This window comes from Vicia villosa, unplaced genomic scaffold (genome assembly GCF_029867415.1).
Source record: "Vicia villosa cultivar HV-30 ecotype Madison, WI unplaced genomic scaffold, Vvil1.0 ctg.000041F_1_1_1, whole genome shotgun sequence".
Classification (NCBI taxonomy): domain Eukaryota; kingdom Viridiplantae; phylum Streptophyta; class Magnoliopsida; order Fabales; family Fabaceae; genus Vicia; species Vicia villosa.
The window spans coordinates 373889-399599 of NW_026704972.1; the positions used below are offsets into that span (position 1 = coordinate 373889).

The following is a 25711-nucleotide window of genomic DNA, read 5'->3' on the forward strand; positions in this document are numbered from 1 at the left end:
AAAATTATTTCTTTATATTTAAGATTTTTAATTATAAATTTTTGCATAACTGCATAAAAACAAGATGAAAAAGTTATAGTTTCTCTATAACTACATAAAAACAAGATGAAAAAAATGGAAACATTAATAAATTGAATGGTCTTTATGATAATGCTTTATATAATTCAATGGTTTATTTATTCATCAATTTTATTTAAATTGCAATAGTTAAAACTTATTGTAAAATGCAACTTTAGTCCTCTAATTTTATGAATTTATTTTTTTAACTTCCTGTTAAAAAGAAAATTAGTAGGGGTAATACTATTTCTTTTTAAATTTTAAACAATATCAGTCATTTTTAATTAAAGTTCATTCACAAGAATAAAATAGATTAAAAATATAATCATTTAAAAAATTTCCTTTTTTACCATGTGGATAAATATTTATAAATGACGTACAAAATTTCTCTTTAATTCTTTTCGTTAATAATTATTCATAATGGAATTTCTATAAATAAATTAACAAAACTAAAATAAAATCTTTAATATTTTATTACCATTGTCACTTTATAATATTAGTATTGTATAAATCTTATGTTGGACGATATTTGCCGAATTAAATGTAGTTTTTAATTATTAGAATGCTACATTTTTTTCAATATAAAAAGACTATAAGAAAAATATTATACCAATATAAGAAAAACTATGATTATTCATATACTCCTGCAACACGGTTACCAAAACATAATTATGTAATGTCTATTCTTTTACCAACTTATCAAAGCTATCACTAAATTATATTCTAAAACAATATAAAATTAATCTGCAATAGCATATATTACATAGATGTCAAAATATAATATATTATTGATAATCCATTATAACATGTTTGTTCATTAAAGTAAAATACAACATCACCTCACCTTTTTTGTGTTTCCATACTTTTTTAATTTATGTAATATTTATTCTTTTACTAATATTATTATTAAAGAAATTATTTGTTTCCTAATATAACTTTTTCATTTTATATATTATTGTGTATTAATTCAGTATTAAATTATTTTATTATTATATTTTATAACTACTTCACACATTTCTAATTTTTTTCTGTATTACATTACTAATAAATTTATTTATTTATCTTTATTTCATCATAATGAAGCACTTAAGTACTGCACTTTGTCGGTATTAAAATATTAAAAGCACTTGAGTACTGCAGAGTAGGTACATTTTGTAGAGTAAGTACACTTTGTGGGTCTCAAAATATTAAAGAAATATGATGTGTTCAAAAAAATCTGTCCACCCCTATTTTTATGGGTTTAATTTATTTAAAAGTGCAAGTCATGTACCAAGAACAAATGAGTTTAATTGATTTAATCTTGCAAGTTTTATAACAATACAATGAATGGACAAGTCATAGCATTTTTACTATAACAAATAATAGCTATGCTATATTAAGTTCTTGAAAAAAGCACCACACTTTAAGAAAAGCATCACACTTTAGTAGATACATAATATTATATATTTATTATATAAGAAATTAAAAAATAGGCGGTTTCTTATATGACTTTTTTTAATACATATTATATTTGACTTTTTCTACCACTTAACATATTTTCATTATATTATTTAAAATAATTTTTTATAAATTATTTATATGAAATTCATAGTTGAGAGAAAAGACAACTATATAAAAAATAAAATATTATTATAAAAAATTAGCACAAATAAATTTTAGTATTTGCAAATCTTTATAAAAATTAATTATTTTTTCCAAATTTTAAGATAAAAAAACATCTATATATAAAAAAATAAAGACAGAGATGCATATTTTATGTGTTTCTTCTTTATTTTTATTTTTTTGGACATACACTAATCTCATATTCTTTCTTTATATTGTATCAGTTAGAATTAACAAAATAACAATTTTATTATGATTGTTAGTCAAAGTATTAATGAAATTTTATTTTTAAATTAATAAGTGATATTTTTTTTTAAAGGAATAAAATCAATTGACGCCAAAGTGTCATGACACCAAATACTATTTATTTATTATTATTAATCTAAATAGATAATTATTTTGAGATAGAGGGATTAGATTATTAATAGCGAGTGTTTTTTTTAAATAAATGACTAAATTTTAATTTTTTTTAATAAATGGGAACCAGTTTATTTTTAATCCATATATAAATTAAAATATGCTTTTTCAATAAACTCTTTCGGTTAAATAATTTTTTTTTATATACATTCGTATTATATTGATTATTAACGGGACATGAAGTTATTGATCTAAATATTGATTAATAACGGGACATGAATTTATTGATCCAAATATTTTTTAATTTAATATTAATAGATTTGATATTTATAATTATTATAAGTATATAGATCTTTATTAAAAAGAAAAGACAACGAAATTTTATTAACACAAATGTTTATTAATTAGTGTAAATAAATGAAATGGTGTAAGAATAAAAGAAATAATATATGTTTTTTATAATATTAAAACAATATTATAAATACTAAGCTTTAAAGAAAAAAGATAATATATAGAAAGATTGTACAAATATTAAGTGTGATTGGACAATTCTATATGAGACAAAAAGAAAATATAATATTTCATAATAATGATGACTAAAGAAAAATGACAGAACTGTAAGCAAGAGTAATCATAGACTCATGGATACAAAGTAGCATTTTTTTTTTTAACAATGGGGCATGCAAGGATATTAAACTATATTCAAATATCTTGACTAAAGTAGCGAATTTTATATGTTGTAACCAACACTTATTTATTAAAATAATAATTATAATTTCAAACATTTTTTGACAAAGAAATTAAATTTTATTTAAATATTTTAATTAATTAAATTCAAATATTTTTATTACTTTACCTTCTACAATTTATGAGTTGAATAATTAAAAGATTTATTTTAATACTTAAAACGGTTTGCATTTATAACGTATTGGCAAATATTTTATCTCAATTTTCTCTTTCTTCATAAATATTTTATCTCAATTTTCTCTTTCTTCATAAATTTTATTCTTATTTTCAAATATTATTTTCTTTTTTATATTCATAAGATTTCTCTTTAATTTTTCTCATATTTTTTTTCATTCATAATTTTTTTAGCTTCTATTTTTTCATTAATTTTTTTATCTTCTATTATTCACATATTTTATAACAAAATTATATTTTGTATTAAAAAAATTTATTGATCTAAATGTTTTTACGGGTACCAGACATTTTTCATTACATTCAATTAATTTTTTTACGGGTACCAGACTTTTTCCTATACATTCAATTATTATTTTTTCACGGGTACCAGACACTTTTCTATACATTCAATTATTATTTTTTCACGGGTACCAGACACTTTTCTATACATTCAATTATTATTTTTTAACGGGTACCAGCCATTTTTCTATTAAAAAATATACATCTAAAACAAATGCGCGTCCCGTACCAGAACCCGTGCAAACGCACGGGTTTGTTACTAGTTTTCCTCAAAAGTTGTTTGGTAAGTGGTTGGTATTTACTTTTAAAGCGTGACTTTAGGAAGTTGTTAGCATGGAGCCATGGACCACCACTTGTAAGAGAATATTTTGGCTTGCATAATTATGTATATATACGAAAATATATTGACTATTAAAATATAAATTAAATTGTAGTAATGGTAATCTTTGGGTTATTTTGGCTTGCATAATTATGTATATATACGAAAATATATTGACTATTAAAATATAAATTAAATTGTAGTAATGGTAATCTTTGGGTTTCCAAAAGAAAAGCTTACTTTGGGATAGTGCATTCTAATATATCTGAAACATTTGAACTATCTTTACTGAAGGAAAAAACTCATCATTAATACAAATAATACATTTTATGATAAAACTTTTACCTGACACAAAAAAAAAAAAAAAACGTGTAAACTATAGACGCGTCATATTATTATTTTTTTTTTTACAAACTCATATATTCCCTTAGTAGAGCTGGCAGTCGAGGGATAAAGTATTTAGAGGATACGTCTTCGATTTGCATAAATTATATTTTAACATCTTTTAATTTTTTTAAAATTTATTTTACGACTTATCATCTTAGTTTTGCTGAAAAATCGAGGGGTACAGTATTTAGAAGACATGTCTTTGAATCCTAGCAACTAGATTTTATCACCTTTAATTTTTTTAACAGGACTTAATGCACTTGCTGGAGATTGAACCCATGACCAATATCGCCTTTTTATTTTTTTTATGGCCTATTACCTCGGGTTAGCTAAAAACCAAGGGGTAAAGTAGCATATTTTAATTTTTTAAACTTTTTTTATTTATGACCAATTTGATGAAAAAATTAAGTAATTAATCTTTGCCGTCCATTTATAAAATAACAATGGTCAAGACATTACCAACTCATCAATCCACTTGAAACATTAGTGATCCGCATGAAACTCTCACCAGCCAATTAAAACGTGAATGCCATAACTATCCATCTTTTTTTTTTTTTGGTTTATAACCACCGGTTTAGTCCGGTTCGGGGGAACAGCTCTGGCATCAAGTGGGTCAAGCCCCCTCCCGATCGCAGTTGCGGGGGATCGAACCGTGGTTCTCCCTACCAAGTCCAGCGCCAATCACCACTGGACCAACTAACGATTGGTGCCATAACTATCCATCTTAGATACAAAGTGCTGAAATTTAAACTTAACATATTGAAAACAATGATAATGAAAGCAAGAGCAGGAAAATATTTCAAGGTTAGTTTCTTAGTGTAATCTTTTATCTAGTAATTCCTTGTTTAAAATGTTTAATGTTAGTTGTAGTTGTATCAAGTAAAACGTTTAATACTATTGTTGTTGTAGTAGAAATTTAGTATTTAACGATTGTATTGATTTTGTTTATTTGTTGTTGTTGTTGTTGTTGAGATTTAATGTTTCAAGATTCCATGGATTTTGTTGTTGTTGTTGTTGTTATTTCTGTTGTTGAGATTTAATGTTTAAGTATTCAATTGATTTTGTTTATATGCAGTTGTTGTCGAGATTAAACGTTTAAAGATTCCATGGATTTTGTTATTGTTGTTATTGTTTTTGTTGTTGAGATTTAATGTTTAAGGATTCTACTGATTTTGCTTTTGTTGTTGAAATTTAATGTTTAAGGATTCTATTGATTTTGTTTTTGTTGTTGTTATTGGTGTTGTTGGTGATGATGATGAGGAAGATTTAACATTTGTAAAAAAAAATTGGTGCTTTGTAGATTAAAACGAAAAAACAGGTTAAAATTAAAATTTTGTAAACAAGACTTTACCCCTCGATTATTGTTAAAACCGAGGTAAAAAGTAACGGAGTTTTGAAAATCCAAAAAATACAGTTGTCGGGAATCGAACCCATGACCAGTACCACTTTCCCTCTCGGTTATTCAAATACTGAGGGGTAAAGTTGCAAGTTTTCATGTCGCCCCTCGTTACCTCGTCCGGGTAACCGAGATTATATCCATTTCGTGTAATAGGTGAAAGGGAGTTATTTGTAGTAGTACATCAAGTTTAAGCAATAGGTGTTTGCTGAGTTTTAAAAGTTCAAAGTGAAGGCTGAAAAACAGAGTGGTCAGAAGCTGAAAGTTCTTAGAACTAATGCTGGAGGTGAGTAAAACTCTACAAAGTTCAAGAAGTACTGTGAGGAGAATGGAATTGAACATGAGATTACTATTTCATACACTACTCTACACAATGGTCTTGTTGAAAGAAGAAATAAAAATTTGCTTGATATAACAAGGAGCATGCTAAAAGAGAAGAAGCTCCCTCACACCTTGTGGGATGAAGCTGTTGCCATTGCAATATTTGTACTCAACATGTATCCAACCAAGAAGCCGAAAGAAACTATTCCTTTTGAGAAATGGACTGGAGATGAGCAAAGTGTCAGTCAGCAAGACCATAGGTGCTACAAGAAAGAAGCTGGATGATAGAAGCAAAGTAATATTTCTGATTCGGTACCACAATATAGGTGCTTATAAGCTTTATTGTCAAGTAACTAACAAAGTTGAAGTCAGCAAAGATGTCATTGTGAAAGAAGCAAAAGTGAGGGTTTAGAACAAATCTTAATCCATCTCTAGTATAATGTTGACACCTGAGTTAACTTCTGAAGGAGAAGATGAGTCAGAGTCTGAAGGTAACTCTAAAGCTGAAGGAGACTCTAAAGGCGAGTCTGACTTTGAAGATGAATCTGATTCTGATCCAAATTCTGATGATGATCCAGACTCTAGTGGTAATCCAACCTTTGAAGGTGGAACTTTTGAAGGTAGTCCAACATCTAATACTATTCCAGCATCTGAAGAAGATTATGAACAAGTTCAAAGGCCACAAAGAATAAGACTACCAAGAAAATTTATAGAGTTTGACATGTTGCAAGATACTGATATAGACTCTGAAGGAGAAGTCATTCAGTGTGCCTTGTTAGTAGACTCTGAACCAGTCAGCACTAAAGAAGCTCTCAAGAAGAAAGTGTGGCTGAATGCCATGAAAGAATAAATTGAGGCTATATAAAGAAACAAGACTTGGGAGTTGACTAAGCTTCCAAAGAACAAGAAAGCCATCAATGTCACATGGGTGTTCAAGTTGAAACTAAAGTTGGATGGATCAATTGGCAAACACAAAGAAAGGATAGTAGCTAGAGAATTTCTACAAAAATCTGGTTTAAACTACTTTGAAGTGTTTGCACCTGTAGTTAGACATGAAACAATCAGATTGGTACTGCTAATAGAAAATGGCCTATGATTCATTTAGATGTGAAATATGATTTTTTGAATGGTCCTTTACAAGAGGAAGTTTAGGTGTCATAACTCTTGGATTTGTGAAAACGAATAATGAGGGGATGGTGCATAATTTGCATAGAGCCTTGTATGGACTGAAACAAGCTCCTAGAGCTTGGAATCTGAAAATTGAGTCCTTTTTCAAACTTCAAGGATTCATAAAATATGAGATGGAGTATGGGGTTTATGTTCTGCATACCTCTGAAAGCAATATGATTATGGTGTGTCTCTATGTTAATGACATATTACTAACAGGGAGTTGTTTATATGAGATAGTCAAGTTCAAAAAGGTGCTGATGAATGCGTTTGAGATGAGTGATCAAGGAAACATGGTATATTTTATAGGGATGGATATTATGTACTCTGAGAAGGGTATAGTTTTGCATCAGGTGAAGTATGAACTTGAACTTCTAAAGAGATTTGAGTTAACAAATTTCCACTCTGCAATCACACATGTTGAAACAAATCACAAGCTGGATTCTGATGTTGAGGGTGATGGTGTAGATGATAGAAATTTTAAACAATTGGTTGGCTCATTGAGATATCTCTGTAACACCAGACCTGATATCTGCTATGCATTTGGAATAGTGAGTAAGTTTATGAACAAACTAAAGTGGCCACATTACCATGTTGTTGTCAAGATATTGAGGTATATTAAGGGGACTCTGAGGTATGAAGTTATATTTCCTTCTGGTACTAAATCTGATTCAAAGCTGATATGCTATTTAGACTCTAATTGGTGTGAAGACAGATTGATAGAAGAAATACTATTGGATATTTCTTCAAGTATCTGGGAAGTCCCATTTCATGGTGCTCCAAGAAGCAACCTGTAGTTGCATTGTCAACTTGTGAAGCTGGATATATAGTTGGTGCTTTGTCAGCTTGTCAAGCAGTTTGGGTGATGAACTTATTACAGGAACTGAAGATCAAGGTGAGCAAGCCTGTGAAGCTGATGATAGACAACAAACATGATATAAGCCTTGCAAAGAACTCATTGCTGCATAGGAGAAGCAAGCATATAGAGACAAAATTCCATTTTCTGCGCAATCAAGTTCAGAATGGAGTGATATAAGTTGTTCACTGTAACACTTAGAAGCAACTTGCAGATGTTCTGACTAAAGCTATCAAGGTTGAACACTTTATCCACTTGAGGGATGAAATTAGTATTGTTGATTTTAGTCTTTTTTTTTGATCGAATTGTTGATTTTAGTCTTGAATGTGAATTAAGAGATGATTTTAAAATGTAATTCAAATTCAACACACAGTTTTTACATTTGCATTTAATTAGCATTTGAGTTTCATTTGGCTAGTATTTTATATTTTGGCATATTGTATAAATATTGAAGATAGTTTCAATTTAGAATTCATTTTTAAAATAGAGAGAGTGTAACTGAATTTTTTTTCTTTCTTCTTTGAAAGTTAATTATAGATTTATTTTCTCTCTTTTGTTTCATCTTCAATCTTGTACACCAACAAAATAGGTAAATATATAAAAATTTGAATAAAATTTGATGCAAAATGAGTTAATGCAATATTTTTAGATTTAAGGGGTTTAAAATCGACAATGCTGGATTGATGGCAAAAAAAATTCATAACATAAAGGGGTTTTCAATTTTAGAATCCAGAAATTTCAAAGCACACTCTTGAAAGTATTTTTGTCAATATAAGAATAAGAAGGTTTAATGATGAGAAAAGAAAAACTCGAAAATGAACTAGCTATATCCCTAACAATGAATTTTCTAAGTCCCCACCACCACTCCTAAACTGCACTTCTACGGTTAGTTGTTTTCCTCTTATAATCTCTTGCCATTTTTCATTCTCACACACACACACTTCTATTTATTTTGAGAAATTTTTTATCCACCTCCTAATTTTATTGGTCACCTCTGGTGAATTAACCAAAATATCCCCTGTTTCGGAAATGCATTTCCGAAAATGTGTTTTTTTTAAAAAAATGTGATTTCGGAAATGCACTTCCGAAAACCTGTTTTTTTTAATGAAAAACAATGATTTCGGAAATGTATATCCCGAAATAAAGTTATTTTCCAGAAAATTGGTGAATTTGGAAGTGCATCTCCGAATTCACCCCCCTTGAAAGAATTCGGAAATGTACTTCCGAAATAAGATTTGGGCAGAAGAAAAATAACAAACAACAACGATTCGATTTATTTAACGGATGAAGATTACATCGATCACGTTACATAAGATTAAAGTTACATATTGTTAAACACGAGTAGGTGAGGATGAGTCAACATTTTGATAACTTCGTCCCCCGATCTTTGAAGTTTTGCGTCCAACTCGATCGGACCCTTCAAAGAAAATCGGTCGAAAGTTGTCCACAAAACCGCAAAATCTTCGTCGTTCTTGATCTCAAAAGGTGTGAACTCAACGTCTCTGTTGTCGTTAAGCGATGGCGAGCGGTACTCGAGCTTGACAACCTTTCAATTTTCCGGATATTGCAATAACGTGTTGAGCGACGTTATCAAGTCCGCAAACGACGTGTCGCGCGAGAAGCGGAATTGGAACGGCATCAGGTAGCCAGTGGTGAAGTAGACGAATGTTAGGTGGGGGTAGGTTTGTGTCATTTGTATTTTTGTGGTGTGAAGAGGATGAAGAAGAGTGTGTTGTATTTATAGACTTATTGGAGTAATAATGGCCCAACAAACCTTATCCTGCATTCAGTGGACGTTTCAGAAATGAACTTCTGAAATTGGTCTGAAAACATGAATATTTCGGAAGTTCATTTCCGAATTATGCAGAAACAGAGGCAAATTTCAAATTTTGTGCATTGCATTCTGTTTTGTGTTAACAATACCAAAAGCATTCAAATTTTGATGGAAATAGGCAATGACAACATAAAACATACTTATACTATATATGTATTGAATCGGTCCGATTTTACATGGTAAACGACAATACATACAAAAATGGTCATTACAAACAAAAAACCGCCCGTTAAAAACTAAAATTCGCCGAACCAATCGGTGGTGCCTAAATCTAAAATAGGTATGTTCTTCGACCACTCTCTATTTTGCTCACGCTCTTGGCTCATCATTTCTTCAAACTCCGCCATTCTTGAAACGAAAGGATCCGGCCAAGTCTCCGCCTCATTTGAATGATGTGTCGTCCATTGCCAAGAAGTAGCCGGTATAGGACACCCCGGTTTCAAAAAAAACTTGCACGAAGTGCCGCAATCTTAGATACCCGATGCATATGATGTGGCTCGACGCGTCCAATGGAGGTCGACTATGAAGTGGAAAGAATGTCTCACATAGTCCAAATCTCGTCAAATCGACACACACCCGATCATATGCACTTGCTATTAGATGACCCATATCAGGGAATGACATCCACTTCGAAACCGGAGCGATACCGGTAAGTGATGGAACAAGTGAATCATGAAGTTTCTCAAAATTTTCTTGATTTACATATAGTCAGGCGTAGATGTCCCGATGCGAAGTCAACTCCGAAAGAAGTTCCCGTCGAACTAAAGTGTGATTTTCTTCCCCTTTACCGAGCAAATCCGCAACGGCCCGATATCCACAATTATCGTCGCCTCCAACATCAATTATGTTATCGATATATTTGTGCATAAAAAGTGGCATCTCATCAATGTAGATAATGGGTGATTTTTTGATCGGCGGTGTGCGAGGTGGCTTCGAAATAGGGGCTCCTTTGTTACCACTACACTTGGACTTTGGTGTCGGTGAATCCGGGAACAATGCATCAACTTGTTCAAAGTAGGAAGGAGATCATTTTGTTGATGTGTCTTCTTGTGTATTTTTGGACTTTTTCGGTGCACTTTTCATTTTAACCGGTTGAGATGGCGGTTTCAAATCGGTGGTCTCCAGAAATGCAATTTTTCGTAATTGTTCTTTTATGTGCATTTTCATTGTGTCATCCGCTTTAGCAAACTTATCCATTATCAATTCCAACTCGTCGGAGATGGTGATTTTGGAGTCATTTTCTTTCGGCGGGTCAAAATCATCAAAACGAAGCTTCTTCCAATGGTCGATTACCTCATCCATGCGTATCGGTGAATTCAACTTCATTTTTTTTGAAAGTGTACAAGCACATGGAAGGCCGTATGTCTTTCTAATGGTGCACCCACATAAAGAACTATCCGGACCCGTGGTCTCCGCCCGCTTCGCTTCATGAAACATAAAATTCAAACCCGAACGGGATATGTTATAAATCAATTGGGAGAATAGAATTTGGCCCTTAAACCGATGTTCCATAACCGTCTTGCTCCGACCGAACGATGTTTGAATTTCATTATGTTGATTTTGGAGCATTTGGTTCACGGTGTCCCATCCCCGACACAAATCTCCCTTGCTATCACCCAACCACCTCTTCAAGACCGCATGTGCGGATTCAACTCGGTTAGTCGTGGTGCAACCAAGATGTCTAACTCGATTTGTCCAAGCGCACACAACTTTTTCCTTTACTTTGTCAAGGATGGTGGATTCGACGTAATGACAAAAAGTCTTAATGGAAACGCACAAAGACCTAAAGTGTACCAATTTCTCGGTATACACTTCTTCGGAGTGTGCATCTAAAATCTCCCTCCATGCCGCCATAATCCTATCCACAACAACACCGGCTTTGATAACTTTACCATTTTCATCCGGCCTATCTTTTGTCCCAATCGCGGGTTTCAACTTACTTCTCACGTTGCAAGTTATGTGATACCGGCAAAGTAATGCAGTCGATGTCGGGAAGACAGTATCGACCGCATTCATCAAAGCATTGTCCCGGTCGGTAACAATGACGTTTGGCATAACCTTTTAATCAACTAACAAAGACTTGCATATCACCAAAGCCCATGTAAAGTTTTCTTCTTTTTCACACTCCAAAAAAGCAAACCCGACCGAATAAGTCTTGTCCGTCGAGGTCACACCGACTATCTCTAGAAGAGAAAGCCTATACTTGTTGGTCTTGTATGTCAAATCCATCACAAGAACGGTTGGAAATGTGTTGAACAATTTGATACTTTCGGGATGAGTCCAAAAAATGTCACGCACCGTAACTTTGTCCTCGGACGTTCAAAAGCTTGAAACATATTTGTTATCGCCTAATAGTTTCAAAAGTTGTTGCATTTCCGACCGAGGGCCCATTTTCAAGACTTTAAGATTGTGTCGTTCATTGTAAACTTGCTTGATATTCGAAACGTTATCCGGTTTTTTTCGTTTCAAATCGGCAAGTATGTTGCGAGGCGCCACTTTGACTATCGATAAATCCGAAATCACAATCTTCTCTTCGCGGGACAAACGACACGCCATTGGATGCCCGTGTAACTTGGCATCCAAGGCATGATTATGAATTCCACAAATGACGCTTAAACGCCACAAATCATCAACCCTCCGAGTCGCGCGTAACTTAAACGGACACCCACACTTTCTCGATCCCGTGTCTTCGTGTTTTAACACCCGGTTTACATAACTCCCACCCCGCTCGCAATTCAAAACAACAAAAGCTTTCCGTCTACTATTTCCATTGTCAGACCTTAAAATAACAATTCCTAATCCAAGTTTACTAGTTTCGTTACGAACCCAATCAATCAGTTGTTCACGACTAGCGAAGCTCCGATTATTTGTAAATTGTTGTCGTACATCAACCGCATCGATCATCGATTTAACGTCGATACCCGGATCGCTATTAACGTTGACAACTTCCGCTTTAGCTACTACGTCATCGTGTACAATGTTGTCCGGATGCACCATACCTAACATATGCAAAAATTAGCAAAATTGGCCAAAACTGTTTTTTTTACTGCGAGGGCTTATTTCGGAAGTACATTTCCGAAATTTGTTAGGTAACATTTTTCGGAAATGAACTTCCGAACCATCGCAGGTTTCAGCAGAAATTTCTTCAATCAATGTAGTGAAATAGGGGATGAAATAAGAGATGTTTACCTCAAATTGTAGCTTTCTATGTTCCCTTTAACGTGATCAACGGTTTGAAACTTGATTTTGAGACGGAAAATGAATTGAGATTGATTGAGTTTTGGAGAGGGTTTGAAAGAGTTGTGGAGAAAAATGATGAAATAGTGAAGGAGGGAAAATTGTATATGCAGATATATTTTCGGAAATGAACTTCCGAAATATTACCTGATTGTAAAAAATAACGTATTTTTTAAATTTTCATGCATTTCGGAAATGCATTTCCGAAGTCTAAAAAAATATGAAAAAAAAATATTTCGAAAATGCATCTCCGAAGCAGGGGCAAATGGGGGATTTCGCTGGGTGTGACCCCCATAGAGAGGTGGGTAAAACAATTTTCTTTATTTTTCCATTCCATCCTTCCTTTTATACATGTTTAAGAGGTCTTTCCGTAGATTAAGGACATGTTTGTCTTAGTTTTAAAAAAATAAATTTTTTCTATGTATTTTAAAAAATGTTTTTTATAAAATATTTTTCAAATTTTTATAACTTTTTAAAATTTATTTTTTCGAATTAGAAAAATTGATAGACATTCTATAACATAAACATACATTTTTGATCAAAACATCGAAATTATAATTTTTTTTCAAAAAGATTATATTTAAAAAAATAATTTTTATGAAAAACTATTTAAAATAGTTTTAAAATTAAGTGATTTTTTGAATTTTTGATATAAATTTCTTTTTAATAAAATAATAAAATATATAAAATAATATTTTAAAAATAATTATTCAAATTAAATATTTATTTAAAACCTTTATAAAAACAAAAAAAAATCTATAACACTATAAAAATTACTTTTAAAAAAAAGTTTAAAAAAATTGAGACAAACTTGCCATAAAACCTGTTCAGTGTCTCCTTTGTTTTTAATTCTGTCATCTTCTCTACTCATTATATATCGTTATATATTTTACGAAAAAAATATATTTAAGTTTAAATAAATTATCTATTCCTCTCATCTCATTTCCTTGGATTTCATATTCATTGAAGATAATATAAGTAATAAGGTACTAATGCTACACATGCAATTATATATACATTAAACATGACAGGTGTTAAGTGTTAAGTATTTTGTGAGTAGTAGAATTATTTATTGGTTATCACTAACTAATGATCAATTGCTCCTTTTGATGTGTTGATAATTTTCTTTTGAAGTCATGTTTATCCAATATAGTGCCGTATACTATATTGTATCAAAGTGACAAGCACATTATTTCCTGAAAAGTAAGGAACACTTCAGTATAGTGTTAGTCTAGTCATATTACTGCAACCTCACTCACTTGGTAGTATATTAATTTCTCTCACGGCAATACTTACTTTCTTAGCAACACTATAATAGTTGGAACTAAAACAAAATCAATATGAACAAGAAAAAGTTCCCAATCCTGTGGATACTTGGAAGAAAGATTCATAGGATCAGGTTATAAAATCTATTGTGTTACATCTGATTGTGTAACAATAAAATATTAGGCTAATGATGTTAAAGGGATTCCTTCTTTTCTGTTCATAATGGTTACTTGTTAGATTACTTTCCATCCTATGTATGGTTTCTAGACTCTCGTAAAAAAAATTTAAAATGTTCGAAATACATTTTTGGATGCACTAAAACATCTGGAAAAATACAGAAATGTTCTTTTAAAATTTGTTGTGCATAAAAATCAAAAACAAAAGTAGAAAGAAATGCATAAAACTATCAAAAATTAATCAACAGTTATTATGACATCCATTAAAAACGTAACATTACATAGATAATTATTAACGTAAATCTATTACATCATCAAGTAGAATCACTACAAAAAAAGTGCTCCCCAGCGACATATATTAGCGACGTGGAAGTCACGTGGGTAATTATTGCCTCTAGCGATGTGACAACCACGTCGCAACATGTTTTTAAATTTAAAATAACTTTATAAACATAAAGTTATGAGGAGTCAGACGTTGGGTTACGTGAATAAAGTTGCGACGTGGGTCACACGTCGCTACATTAAATGTATAAATTAAAATTTAAAAAGCTATAACGTTCACATGGGTGGGAATATTCAAATTTTAAAAAATTCAGTTGTGACGTTATAAACACGTCGCAACCTTTAGAGGGAAAATTCAACGTTCCAATGAAGTGACATGGTGGCAGCATTTATGGCAGAAACATTAATTAAATATTACCGTTTGCTTGTTGCGACGTGGTTTGCACGTGGCAAATAACGAGGTTTAATACACGTCGCTACATTGTGTATTAATCAAAGCAATTCACTTCACTCCACCACACCAAATTCGTTTCAGATTCATTTGCCATTTTCGTTTCAGCAAGCAAGCTCATTCTCTCCCAAAATTGAAACCTCCTCTCCCAAAATCCAACTCCAAATTGAAACCATTTTCGTTTTATATATCAAAGGTAATTAAGGTTGCATCAGTATTTTCTTATAGTTTCATTCTATATTCTGTTTTTAATTTTTGATTTTTTTTTGGTATAGGTTTAGTAGATTGAAGAAGGTGGAGTAGATTGAAGAAGGAGGAGTAGATTAAAGAAGAGGTAAGTAAATAAAATTGATTTTTAATGTGATTTATAATGATTTTTGGTATAAATTTATAGTATAAAATAAAATTTATTTGTATAGGTTTTTGTTTTTAATAGGATTTTGTTTATATTCTGTTTTCTGTTTTCAATAGGTTATTGTTTTTTTTTGTATAGATTAATAGATTTATTATAGTAAATAAAATTTTTAAACAGAATATATTAAAACTAAAAACGAAATATTAAAACTATAGATTTAAAAAGAATATAGGTTTTTAAATAGAATATAGATTTATTATAGATTTAAACATAATATAGGTTTTTAAATAGATTTATAATATATTTAAACAGAATATAGATTTAAATAGATTTATTATATATTAAAATTATTATATATTAAAACTATAGGTTTTTATTATAGATATAAATAGAATATAGTAAATAAAATAAAAACGAAAATTAAATACATTTTTTATTAATATTTTTAAAACTATTAGAAGAAAATTGATATATTAAAACTATTATTAAAATTATTATATATTATTATTATTATTATTATTAAAACGAATTTTTTGTTTAATATTTTACAATATATAAAATAGATTATTATAAATATTAATATAATTTTAAAAAGAATATAATATATTATAAAATTTTCATTTTTAAGAATATAATATAGATATATATTATAAAGTTCTCACTCTAAAAAATATATTATTATAACTTAAACAAATTTTATATATTCAAAACTAATATAATAGTTATATATTATAAAGTTTTCATTTTTAATTTTTATTATATATATTATTTATTATAATGAGTAATATTATACAATATTTAAAATAGATTATTATAACTTAAACAAATTTTATATATTCAAAACTAATATAATAGTTATATATTATAAAGTTTTCATTTTTAATTTTTATTATATATATTATTTATTATAATGAGTAATATTATACTATATTTAAAATAGATTATTATAATTTAAACAAATTTTATATATTCAAAACTAATATAATAGTTATATATCATAAAGTTTTCATTTTTTATTTTTATTATATATATTATTTATTGTATGTTATAAAAACATAATATGTATGTGTTTGTATATTTCCAAATATAATAGTAATATTTTTTATTTCTTATTTTTTATTTTTATTACTATATATGTAACAAAAACATAATAGTAGTATTTTTTTAAAGAATATTTTCAATATGTGTAGCTTAAAATGTGTAGTTAATATTAACTAGTATAGTAAATATTAACTAGTATACGTCTAAGAATAATATCAAGTTGATTAGTATTCTAACTCAAAATGACAATGATTGTATAAATGTGCAGTATGGAATATTATCGGTATTATCGTAGTTGGATGTACGATAGAACATTTCCAGGGAGAATGGGACTTAAACCCAATTTTATAGTAGGAGTTGAAGGGTTTATAAGTTGGGCGTTTGCTCAGGAATTATGTCGAAGCGAAGGAGGAGTTAGGTGTCCCTGTCTTAAATGTGAATGTAGACCAATAATTAGTGACCCACAGGAAATAACAGCTCATTTGCATAGAAGGGGTTTCATTGCAAATTATTGGGTTTGGACGTTTAACGGTGAAGAACTGCCTAGTAACGTACAAGAGACTAGCAACTCTCATGCTTCAAGTAGTCGGCCGCCTGTGGAATATGAGGAAAACTTTAATCTGATTGGTGACATGGTTGAGGATGCTTTTGGTGTGAACGTGACCTATGATGAGCCTGAAGATTTTGGTGGGGAAGAGTTGCCGAATGAGGAAGCGCAGAAATTTTATCAGTTGTTGAATGAGATGAATACGCCGTTGTTTGATGGATCGTCTGAGTCAAAGTTATCAATTTGTGTGAGATTGTTGGCCGCCAAGGCAAATTGGAATGTTCATGATCAGTGTTTGGAATTCTTCGTAAAGATGATGTTGGACTCAACTGCAATGAAAGACAACTTGCCTACAACATTTTATGAAGCAAAGAAGTTGGTGTCGAAGTTGGGCTTAAGAGTAAGAAAGATTGATTGTTGCATTAATGGCTGTATGTTGTTCTACGACAATGAGTTTGGTACTCAAGATGGGTTGTTGGAGGAATGTAAGTTTTGTAAGAGTCCAAGATATAAAGTTCCCAGTAGAGCCGTTAACACTAATCAAGACCGTGTAGCAGTAAAGTCCATGTTTTATCTTCCGATAATACCAAGGTTAAAAAGAATGTTTGCTTCAATGCACAGTGCAAGTCAAATGACATGGCATCACACAAATAACACAAGTCCAGGAACTATGAGGCATCCATCTGATGGCGAGGCATGGAAGCATTTTGATCGAATGCATCCTGATTTTGCCGCAGAACCTAGAAATGTCAGGCTTGGATTATGCTCTGATGGATTTACTCCATATGTCCAAGGGTCGGGAACCGCATATTCTTGTTGGCCAGTTATTGTAACCCCTTACAACCTCCCTCCTGAGATGTGCATGACAAAACCATACATGTTTTTGACGTGCGTCATTCCAGGACCTTCGAGTCCAAGAGCAGGAATTGATGTGTATTTACAACCTTTAATTGATGATTTGAAGAGATTGTGGATTGGAGAATGGACTTATGATATATCACGTAAAGAAAACTTTATAATGCGAGCTTCTTTGATGTGGACCATCAACGACTTTCCAGCATATGGCATGTTGTCTGGTTGGGGTACGCATGGCAAAATGGGTTGTCCGCATTGCATGGGAAACAACAAAGGGTTCACGTTGGATAAAGGTGGGAAAAGCTCGTGGTTTGACTGTCACCGAAGATTCCTACCACGAAATCACTCCTATAGAAGAAACATGACAAACTTTAAAAAAGATGTACGAGTGAAAGATTCGCCTCTGCCTCGATTGTCACCATGGGCTATATGGGAACAAGTTAGTGAGCTACCAAAATTTACAGATACTGGCAAAGAATGCCGAATTGAAGGATACGGAGTCACGCACAATTGGACAAAAAGAAGTATATTTTGGGACCTCCCGTATTGGAAGGATAACTTGTTGCGCCATAATCTAGATGTTATGCATATTGAGAAGAATTTTTTTGATAATGTATTTAACACAGTGATGGATGTGAAAGGCAAAACAAAAGATAATGAAAAGGCCAGACAAGACATGGAAAAATGGTGTAACAGAAGAGAGTTGGAGTTGAAGCCTCTACCGAATGGAAAGTTATTAAAACCCAAGGCTTGTTTCACTTTGACTTCCCAAGAAGCTAAAGCTGTTTGTCGATGGCTAAAAGATTTGAGAATGCCCGATGGGTATTCATCAAATTTATCAAGGTGTGCTGACCCTAACACTGGGAAGTTGCATGGAATGAAAAGTCACGATTGTCACATTTTCATGGAACAATTGTTACCAATTGCATTTGGCTCGCTACCCAAACATGTTCTTGATCCACTGACTGAAATTAGTCAGTTTTTTAGAGATATTTGTGCGTCAGCTTTAAAAGTGGAAGACATCATGAAGTTGGACCAAAACATTGCAATCATTCTTTGTAAGTTGGAACAAGTATTTCCGCCTGGTTTCTTCGACTCAATGGAACATTTACCTGTGCATCTTGCATATGAAGCCTTTCTTGGTGGACCAGTTCAATATAGGTGGATGTATCCGTTTGAAAGGTTCATGGGTGGTATACCATTACATGGATTCATAAAATAAAGTTGTCTTGTTTTATTGTGAATGGTATGATCCAAGTAGAGGCACAAAAATAGACAGGTCATACGGTACTGTTGAGATTCAAATGAACCGGAAATACAAAGAGTATGATCCTTTCATAATGTCAAATATTGTTAGGCAAGTTTATTATGTACCTTATCCTTCATTTGTGACACGTAAAAGAGGATGGTGTGTTGCAATAAAAACAAAACCGCAAGGTCATATTGAAAATGGCGATCAAGTAGAAGATGTCGCCTATCAAGTTGATGATGTTGATCAAATTAATGAAGTGGTTGCAGCTGAAGACATTACAAGTTTGTCTGATACAATTGTTGAGGGACATCAAGTTGATGCATCTATATTGTTGGTTGAAAATAATGTGGATGAAGAGAATGATGAAGAGTTTGAATCCGATGACAACAATGAAGAGAATGACGAAGAGAACGACGAAGAGAACGACGAAGATAATGATGAAGAGAATGATGAAGAGAATGATGAAGAGAATGATGTGGATAGCGAAGATGAAGAATAACTAAACATTGAATGTATATTTATATGTTAATGAATATTTATTTATGTGTTAATGAATATCTATTTATGTGTTAATGAATATCTATTTATGTGTTAGTGGATATCTATTAAATATCTATTTATGTGTTAATGAATATCTATTTATGTGTTAGTGGATATCTATTAAATATCTATTTATGTGTTAATGAATATTTATGTGTTGATGAATATTTATGTGTTGATGAATAATAAAATAGGTAAAAAATGCCACCTAAGAGTAAAGATAGTGGTAAGAAGTCCCAACGTCCGAGGATAGTAGTATGTGAGGCGCCTCCCATGGCCGTGTCTTCCCGCCCTCAGAGTGTTGATCATATGTCTTTAGCCAGTACTCAGGCTTTTACCCCATTACTCTCCTCCCACACATTCCCGTCTGGGGTACCGCCATCCTTCCAGTACTCAGCGGTACCGCCATCCTTCCAGCATCCTGGTGTGCCCCCGTCCTTCCAGCAGGCGGCAGGACCTAGCTTTCCATTCACACATACTGGTGTGCCCCCGCCCAGCTTTCCATTCGCCCATACTGGCATGCCTTCATCCTTCCAGCATACTGGAGGATCTGGTTTCTCATATCCCATGCAGATGACTTCCTCCTTTCAGCATACGGGAGGATCCAGTAGTACACCTCCGACACAGGCTGGACGATCTCCTAGTCCACGCCCCACACAGGCTGGACGATCTCCCCGTCCACGTCCGACACAGGCTGGACGATCTCCTAGTCCACGCCCCACACAGGTTGGAGGCTCACGCACCCCACATCCCACACATGTACCAGCACGTGAGGTTGATGAGGCAGTTGATGAGATAGATGGAGCTGATCTTCGTGGGAGGGATGATCCTGATGAGATTCATGTGATTGACGGCAGATTTTGGATTCAGCCCGAAGGAAGCAAGTAAGTTTCCTATTTAAAAACTTTTATAGTATGTATACTTTTTCATTTTTTTTATAAATTTATATCTAACATTTTCATTTTTTGTTTCAGTTTTACGCCGAGTCGGACAGCTGCTAGGGTTGTTAGCTATATAATTCAGCAGATGTATAAATCAGCTTTTAAGAGCTATGGGGACGTCAAAAATAAAGATGAATGGTTTAGAATGTTTAAGGTATTGTTATTTATATATGTTATGCATTTAATTTATTGTTTTAGTTATAGTTATTTAAATAAAATTCTCATTATAATTACTTAACATTTTATTTTAATGTCATACATTATTGCAGGAGAAATGTGTGTGGGATCCTTTGAGTGAAAAAAGTGTTCAGAAAGTTTTCAACACCAGATGCTCTAAAAGAATGTCTGATATGCTGCGGAGAGTAAGGGAGAATCATGAGCTTCATGGCATCCGTCCTAACTGGATAGGCGAGGAGGTTTTTCATGATCTTGTTACATATTGGAGGAGTCCAGAATTCCGGGCTAAATCAGAAACTTTTAAGAAGATGAGGGCATCTGAAAAGGGCGGTTGTGTCAACACAGTTGGAAGTATTAGCACCGCCGAGCATGCCCGACGATTGGTAAAAATTTTAAATTTTTTAAGTTACATCTTTATTCATAATATATTTTACTAATTATTTTTAATTATATTATTTAGGCTAAGGAGTTGGGGAGAAAACCATTGATGCCTGAGCTGATTTCGAGGACCCGGACAAGGAGATCGGGAGGTTTTGTCGACGAGCGCACGAAGTTGTATCTTGTAAGTGAAATTTACGTTGTTTATTTTTTTTAAATTAATACAAAATTTGTGACGTGAATTTCATGTGGCAATTGATAAATTGCCACATTAAAATCATGTGGCAAATCATAAGTTGTGGCGTGAAAATCACGTGGCAACTTTTTAATATATTTTAATTGACTAATTAAATATGCATTTAAATATTTAACTTACATTTTTTATTGAATATCTGTGCAGGAAGATTATGATAGGCGACTTGCCATTTTTCTGGAAAATAATCCTCAATTCATGCCAGCAGAGGGGGAGCCGCTAAATGCGGATGTTGATCACTATATCTGGTGTGAGGTTATTAAAGAAAAAGGACCTAATGGTTGCTTTTTTGGTGCTGGAAATTTGGCGGCCAGCTATAGACGTGGTGACCGCAATCTGTTTCAAAGACTTCAGGATGGAGAGGGTGGATCGCGTCAACCAAATCTGACACAGGAACAAACTGAATTAGTAAGGCAATTGGCGAGACGCAAAAGTGAGGCCCAGATCGAGATGATGCGGAAGAAGCAGGCTGATATGGAGGAGCAGCATGCGCGACAGATGGAGGGCATTATGAAGAAGCAAGCTGAGATGGAGGAGCAGATGAGACGGTTTATGCAAGGAGGTGGAAATTACAGTAATGCTCCTCCTCAAGAGCCGGAGGATGACGGGGTGGCTGATGATTTTAATCCGGATAATTATTTTCCGGATGATGCGTCTTGAAAACATTTTGTATTTTATTTATTTTTAATTTATTTTTATGTAAAATATTCTACATTTTAATTCATTACAGTATTAGTTTTAAATTTTTAGTTTTAATTAATTGAATTTATTATATAATGTTTATTATATGAATTTATTTTATACAAATTTATTATATAAATTAGTTTTTATAGATTTTAATATATAAATTTTATTTTATAGGTTTTATTATATAAATTTTATTTTATAAATTTTATTATATAAATTTTATTATATAAATTTTATTATATATATTTTATTATATATATTTTATTATATATATTTTATTATATATTAATTAATTATAAAAAATATATAAAACAAAACAAATCTAGCGTGAATAAATTTTAAAAAAAAAAGCATTTAATGTAGCGATGTGGTAATCACGTCGCTACATTGGTCAGCAAACACACTGCCCCACACCTGCCACGCCTGCTGTGTGTGCAGATGGATGTTCCCCATGTTTCCTTGTTGCGACGTGGGAGTCACGTCGCTACTTTCTGACGTGGTCTCCACGTCGCTACAAGTTGCCACTTTGTCTCCTGCGACGTAGTGGCTCACGTCGCTACTTTTTTGTTGCCACGTGATATTTCATGTTGCGACGTGTTTCCCACGTCGCTGCAGAGCATATTTTTTGTAGTGAATGTTTCAACATCTTTAAAATTTCTTCAGTCGATCTCGTAATTTTCACATCTACCTTGACCAGACCTTTGGTTCGTAACGGTGAAATATACTCCACATAACAATTAAATATTCACCCGTCTTCAGCTCAAACTTGTTGATCTGTATCTTTCCTTTGTTATCAATCAAGGGTGAACGATAATAGAGATTGACAACTCTTCAATTTTCTGGATACAAATTCTCTAGTATTGATTTAACATCGACAAGACGAGTAATCTATGTGAACCTAAATTGAAAATGAGATTTCTTGTTAAAGTAGACAAATGTGAGATATGCATAATGAGACATTTAAAGTCAAGTATAAAGTAGTTAAAAATACAACTAAATCAATAGGTTGATAAACTTGATTCTCTGATGATGGCACCTAAACATAATATAACTCAAGCCTCATCTCTAAGTAAAGATCAATCAAATGTCTACAAGATTGAAGTATCTGATAAGTCTTGAACTAAGTGAAAGTTCACCATAAAACGTTCGAGAAAGTCGTTTTACAACTAAGGCATTTGTAATTCTTAAAGGGGAATGTTGTAAATTCATCAAGGAAAATTTGTTTTTACCTTGGTTGAATAATATTCATCCATTTAATAATTGTTTATTGGGGTTCGAACTTAAAAACATGGAAAACTTTGGTTTTGGGGATTTAGTGACTAAGTCACAAGTTAGATTTCAAGGCTCGACCCATTCAAAAGACTTCAACTAAAATCTCAACTTGGTTGGCAGTTATCATGTGTAAAACTTCTTTTTGGTTCAAGATCAGCTCGATATTAAATGCTTATTAAGGTTGGAGATCATCCCGGTATAAGATCTCCTAGGTTCACGAGTTCAACCCAGATCAAAAGTTCACCTAGGTTCAAGATTAACTCGTGTAAAATTATGGTTTGAAGCTTGAAGACTAACAACTCCAATTTTCTTGTGGAAAGAAGACCAACCGCCTCAATTCATTGTTTGGAAGGAAAACTCATAGTGTCTCTTCGTATTTGCTATTTGGTTGGAAGTTAGCCACGAATTTCATTTCTCTTGTATAAGGGAGTTTGAGAGTTCAACCAATTAAAAACTCTTAAGATATTGGATACTCTCAAGAACAAATATTGGGGAGAGGATCACGTTTTTTTCTTTTAATTGAACCTCTATAACTTCTAGTGTTATCTCTCTATCCCTTAAATTTTTAATTTTCGTATTTTATTTTCCGCAGCGTATTTCTAATTTTTTTAAAAAAAATTAGTAAACTCTAAAATTCATTCTAAAATTGTTTCAAGCTCAACTTTTTCTGAAACACAATTCGCCCTCTCTTGTGTGTGGAGTCATATGTCCAATAATTTGTACAAATTTTAGATCAATATGGATCTTAGAAACTCAATTCTATCTCAAAGGATATTTCGGAGATGTACTTCTGGATGCCCCCTGTTTCGTTTAGTAAAGTATGGACGTATATGGAAATATATTTCCGAATAAACCCATGTTAGCATTTTTTTAGGAATATAGGGTGAGTCCGAAAATGCATTTCTGAATAAACCCAATTAGCATTTTTTTAAAATTGGGGTGCATCCGAAAATGTATTTCCATATTCAAATGTAATTGTTCACCCAAAACCTATCAGAGAAACAAAACCTCTTATGAAACACAAAAAATATTGAAAAATTTAGAAAACTAAAATATACATTAAAATGTATGAAAATGTATACAATTTACATTGTTAATATCAATCCAACATTACACACAAAACATGTGTCACCACCTAACTATATCTAGATAAAAAACTAAAATGAATCAAAATACATGTCACCACCTAAATCTACATCCATATATCGTTCCGCCTTTGACTTTTATTTATTTTATTCTCTTTCATTTTCGCTCAACTTGATGAATTCTTCCATCCTATCCAAAAAAAAAAGACCCGACTAAAATTCACCTTCATTTATTGAATGAATTGTCCATTTCGATGATGTATGTGGTATAGGAAATCCTGATTTTAAATAAACTTGAAGAAATATATTGATTTTTAAATCCACCCAATACACATAATGCAATCAGTTGGGTTTTGATGTGGGACACTTCAATGTGGAAAAAATATTTTTGAGAAGCTGTTTTTTGTCAGATAAATGCACACACCCTATTATATGGACTTGCTATATAATGACCCATTTTAGAGAAGAAAAATCATTTTTCCTCCAGTGTCTGGCCGCTAACTCAAGGAATAAGAGATTCATGAATTGAATCAATTTTTTTCCCTTATAGCATTGTGTATGATTCTTTATACGCCTTCAAATCTTTGATAAGTTGTTGACAAACAAGTGTATGATTCTCCCCCCTTTAACCGAAAAAAGCTTAAACAACTCAATAATCACAATTACCATCACCCTTAACATTTACGATCCGTTCAATGCATTTGTGCATCCTACATCTCTTTAATGTATTTGATCTTTTTGGTAAAAGTGGTGTAGGAGATAGCTGGCTAATGTGAGAACCTTTGAAAATAATTTTTTGAAATTTTGTAGGAGGAGAATCTGAAAAAAGTAAGTAAACATGTTCAAAATAGAAAGGAGTCTGTATTGTTGAATTCTCACTCTGTGTTGGTTTGACCTTCTTAGGAGCACCCTTTGTTTTCACCGAGTGCAACTATGGTTTCAAATATGTGGTTTCAAGATAGGCAATCTTCCTCAATTGCTCTTTCATGTGGAATTTCATGTTGTCATCGTCCTTGAAAAATATCTCTTGAATAACTTACCTTTCGGTCAAGATAGATATATTTGATTTACTGTCATTCATCACATCATCATCATCATCAAATCAAAGCCCTTTCCAGTGGGTGTAAACCTCATTCAACACACCATGTATGTATTTCTAAGTGTACAACCACACTTTGAGCTATCTAAACCTACTTTATCAGCTTGTTTGGCTTTGTGAAAATTTAAAATCAATCCCGTTCGAGATATATTACCCGCCAACTATGAATATAGATTGTTGTCTCTGAATCTATGTTATAAAATTGTAATCCTATGATCAAATGATGCATGTGTCTCATTATGATGATTTTGGATCATTTGGTTCACAAAGTCTCAATCGCTACAAAATTACATTTACTAACCACTTCTTTAATGTAGCATG

The 25711-nt window shown here is 32.2% G+C and overlaps 1 protein-coding gene across 1 annotated transcript; it reads left to right on the plus strand.

The window, feature by feature from the left end:
- Window positions 1–19709: 19709 nt before the first annotated feature.
- Window positions 19710–25308, plus strand: LOC131622703 (uncharacterized). The gene is made up of 6 exons (XM_058893742.1): window positions 19710–20382; window positions 20473–20593; window positions 20709–20999; window positions 21077–21178; window positions 21395–21715; window positions 25195–25308. Exons 1-6 carry the CDS (start codon window positions 19772–19774, stop codon window positions 25306–25308), a joined length of 1560 nt encoding a protein of 519 aa, XP_058749725.1. The 5' UTR covers window positions 19710–19771.
- The last annotated feature ends 403 nt before the right edge of the window (window positions 25309–25711 follow it).

Bases quoted from the DNA above. Each gene is read 5' to 3' on its own strand.
- LOC131622703 (XM_058893742.1), top strand. From the start codon at position 19,772: ATGGCCGTGTCTTCCCGCCCTCAGAGTGTTGATCATATGTCTTTAGCC. The intron at 20,594-20,708 runs GTATTGTTATTT...ACATTATTGCAG, and splicing joins AATGGTTTAGAATGTTTAAG to GAGAAATGTGTGTGGGATCC. The intron at 21,716-25,194 runs GCTGATATGGAG...TGACCTTCTTAG, and splicing joins AGATGATGCGGAAGAAGCAG to GAGCACCCTTTGTTTTCACC.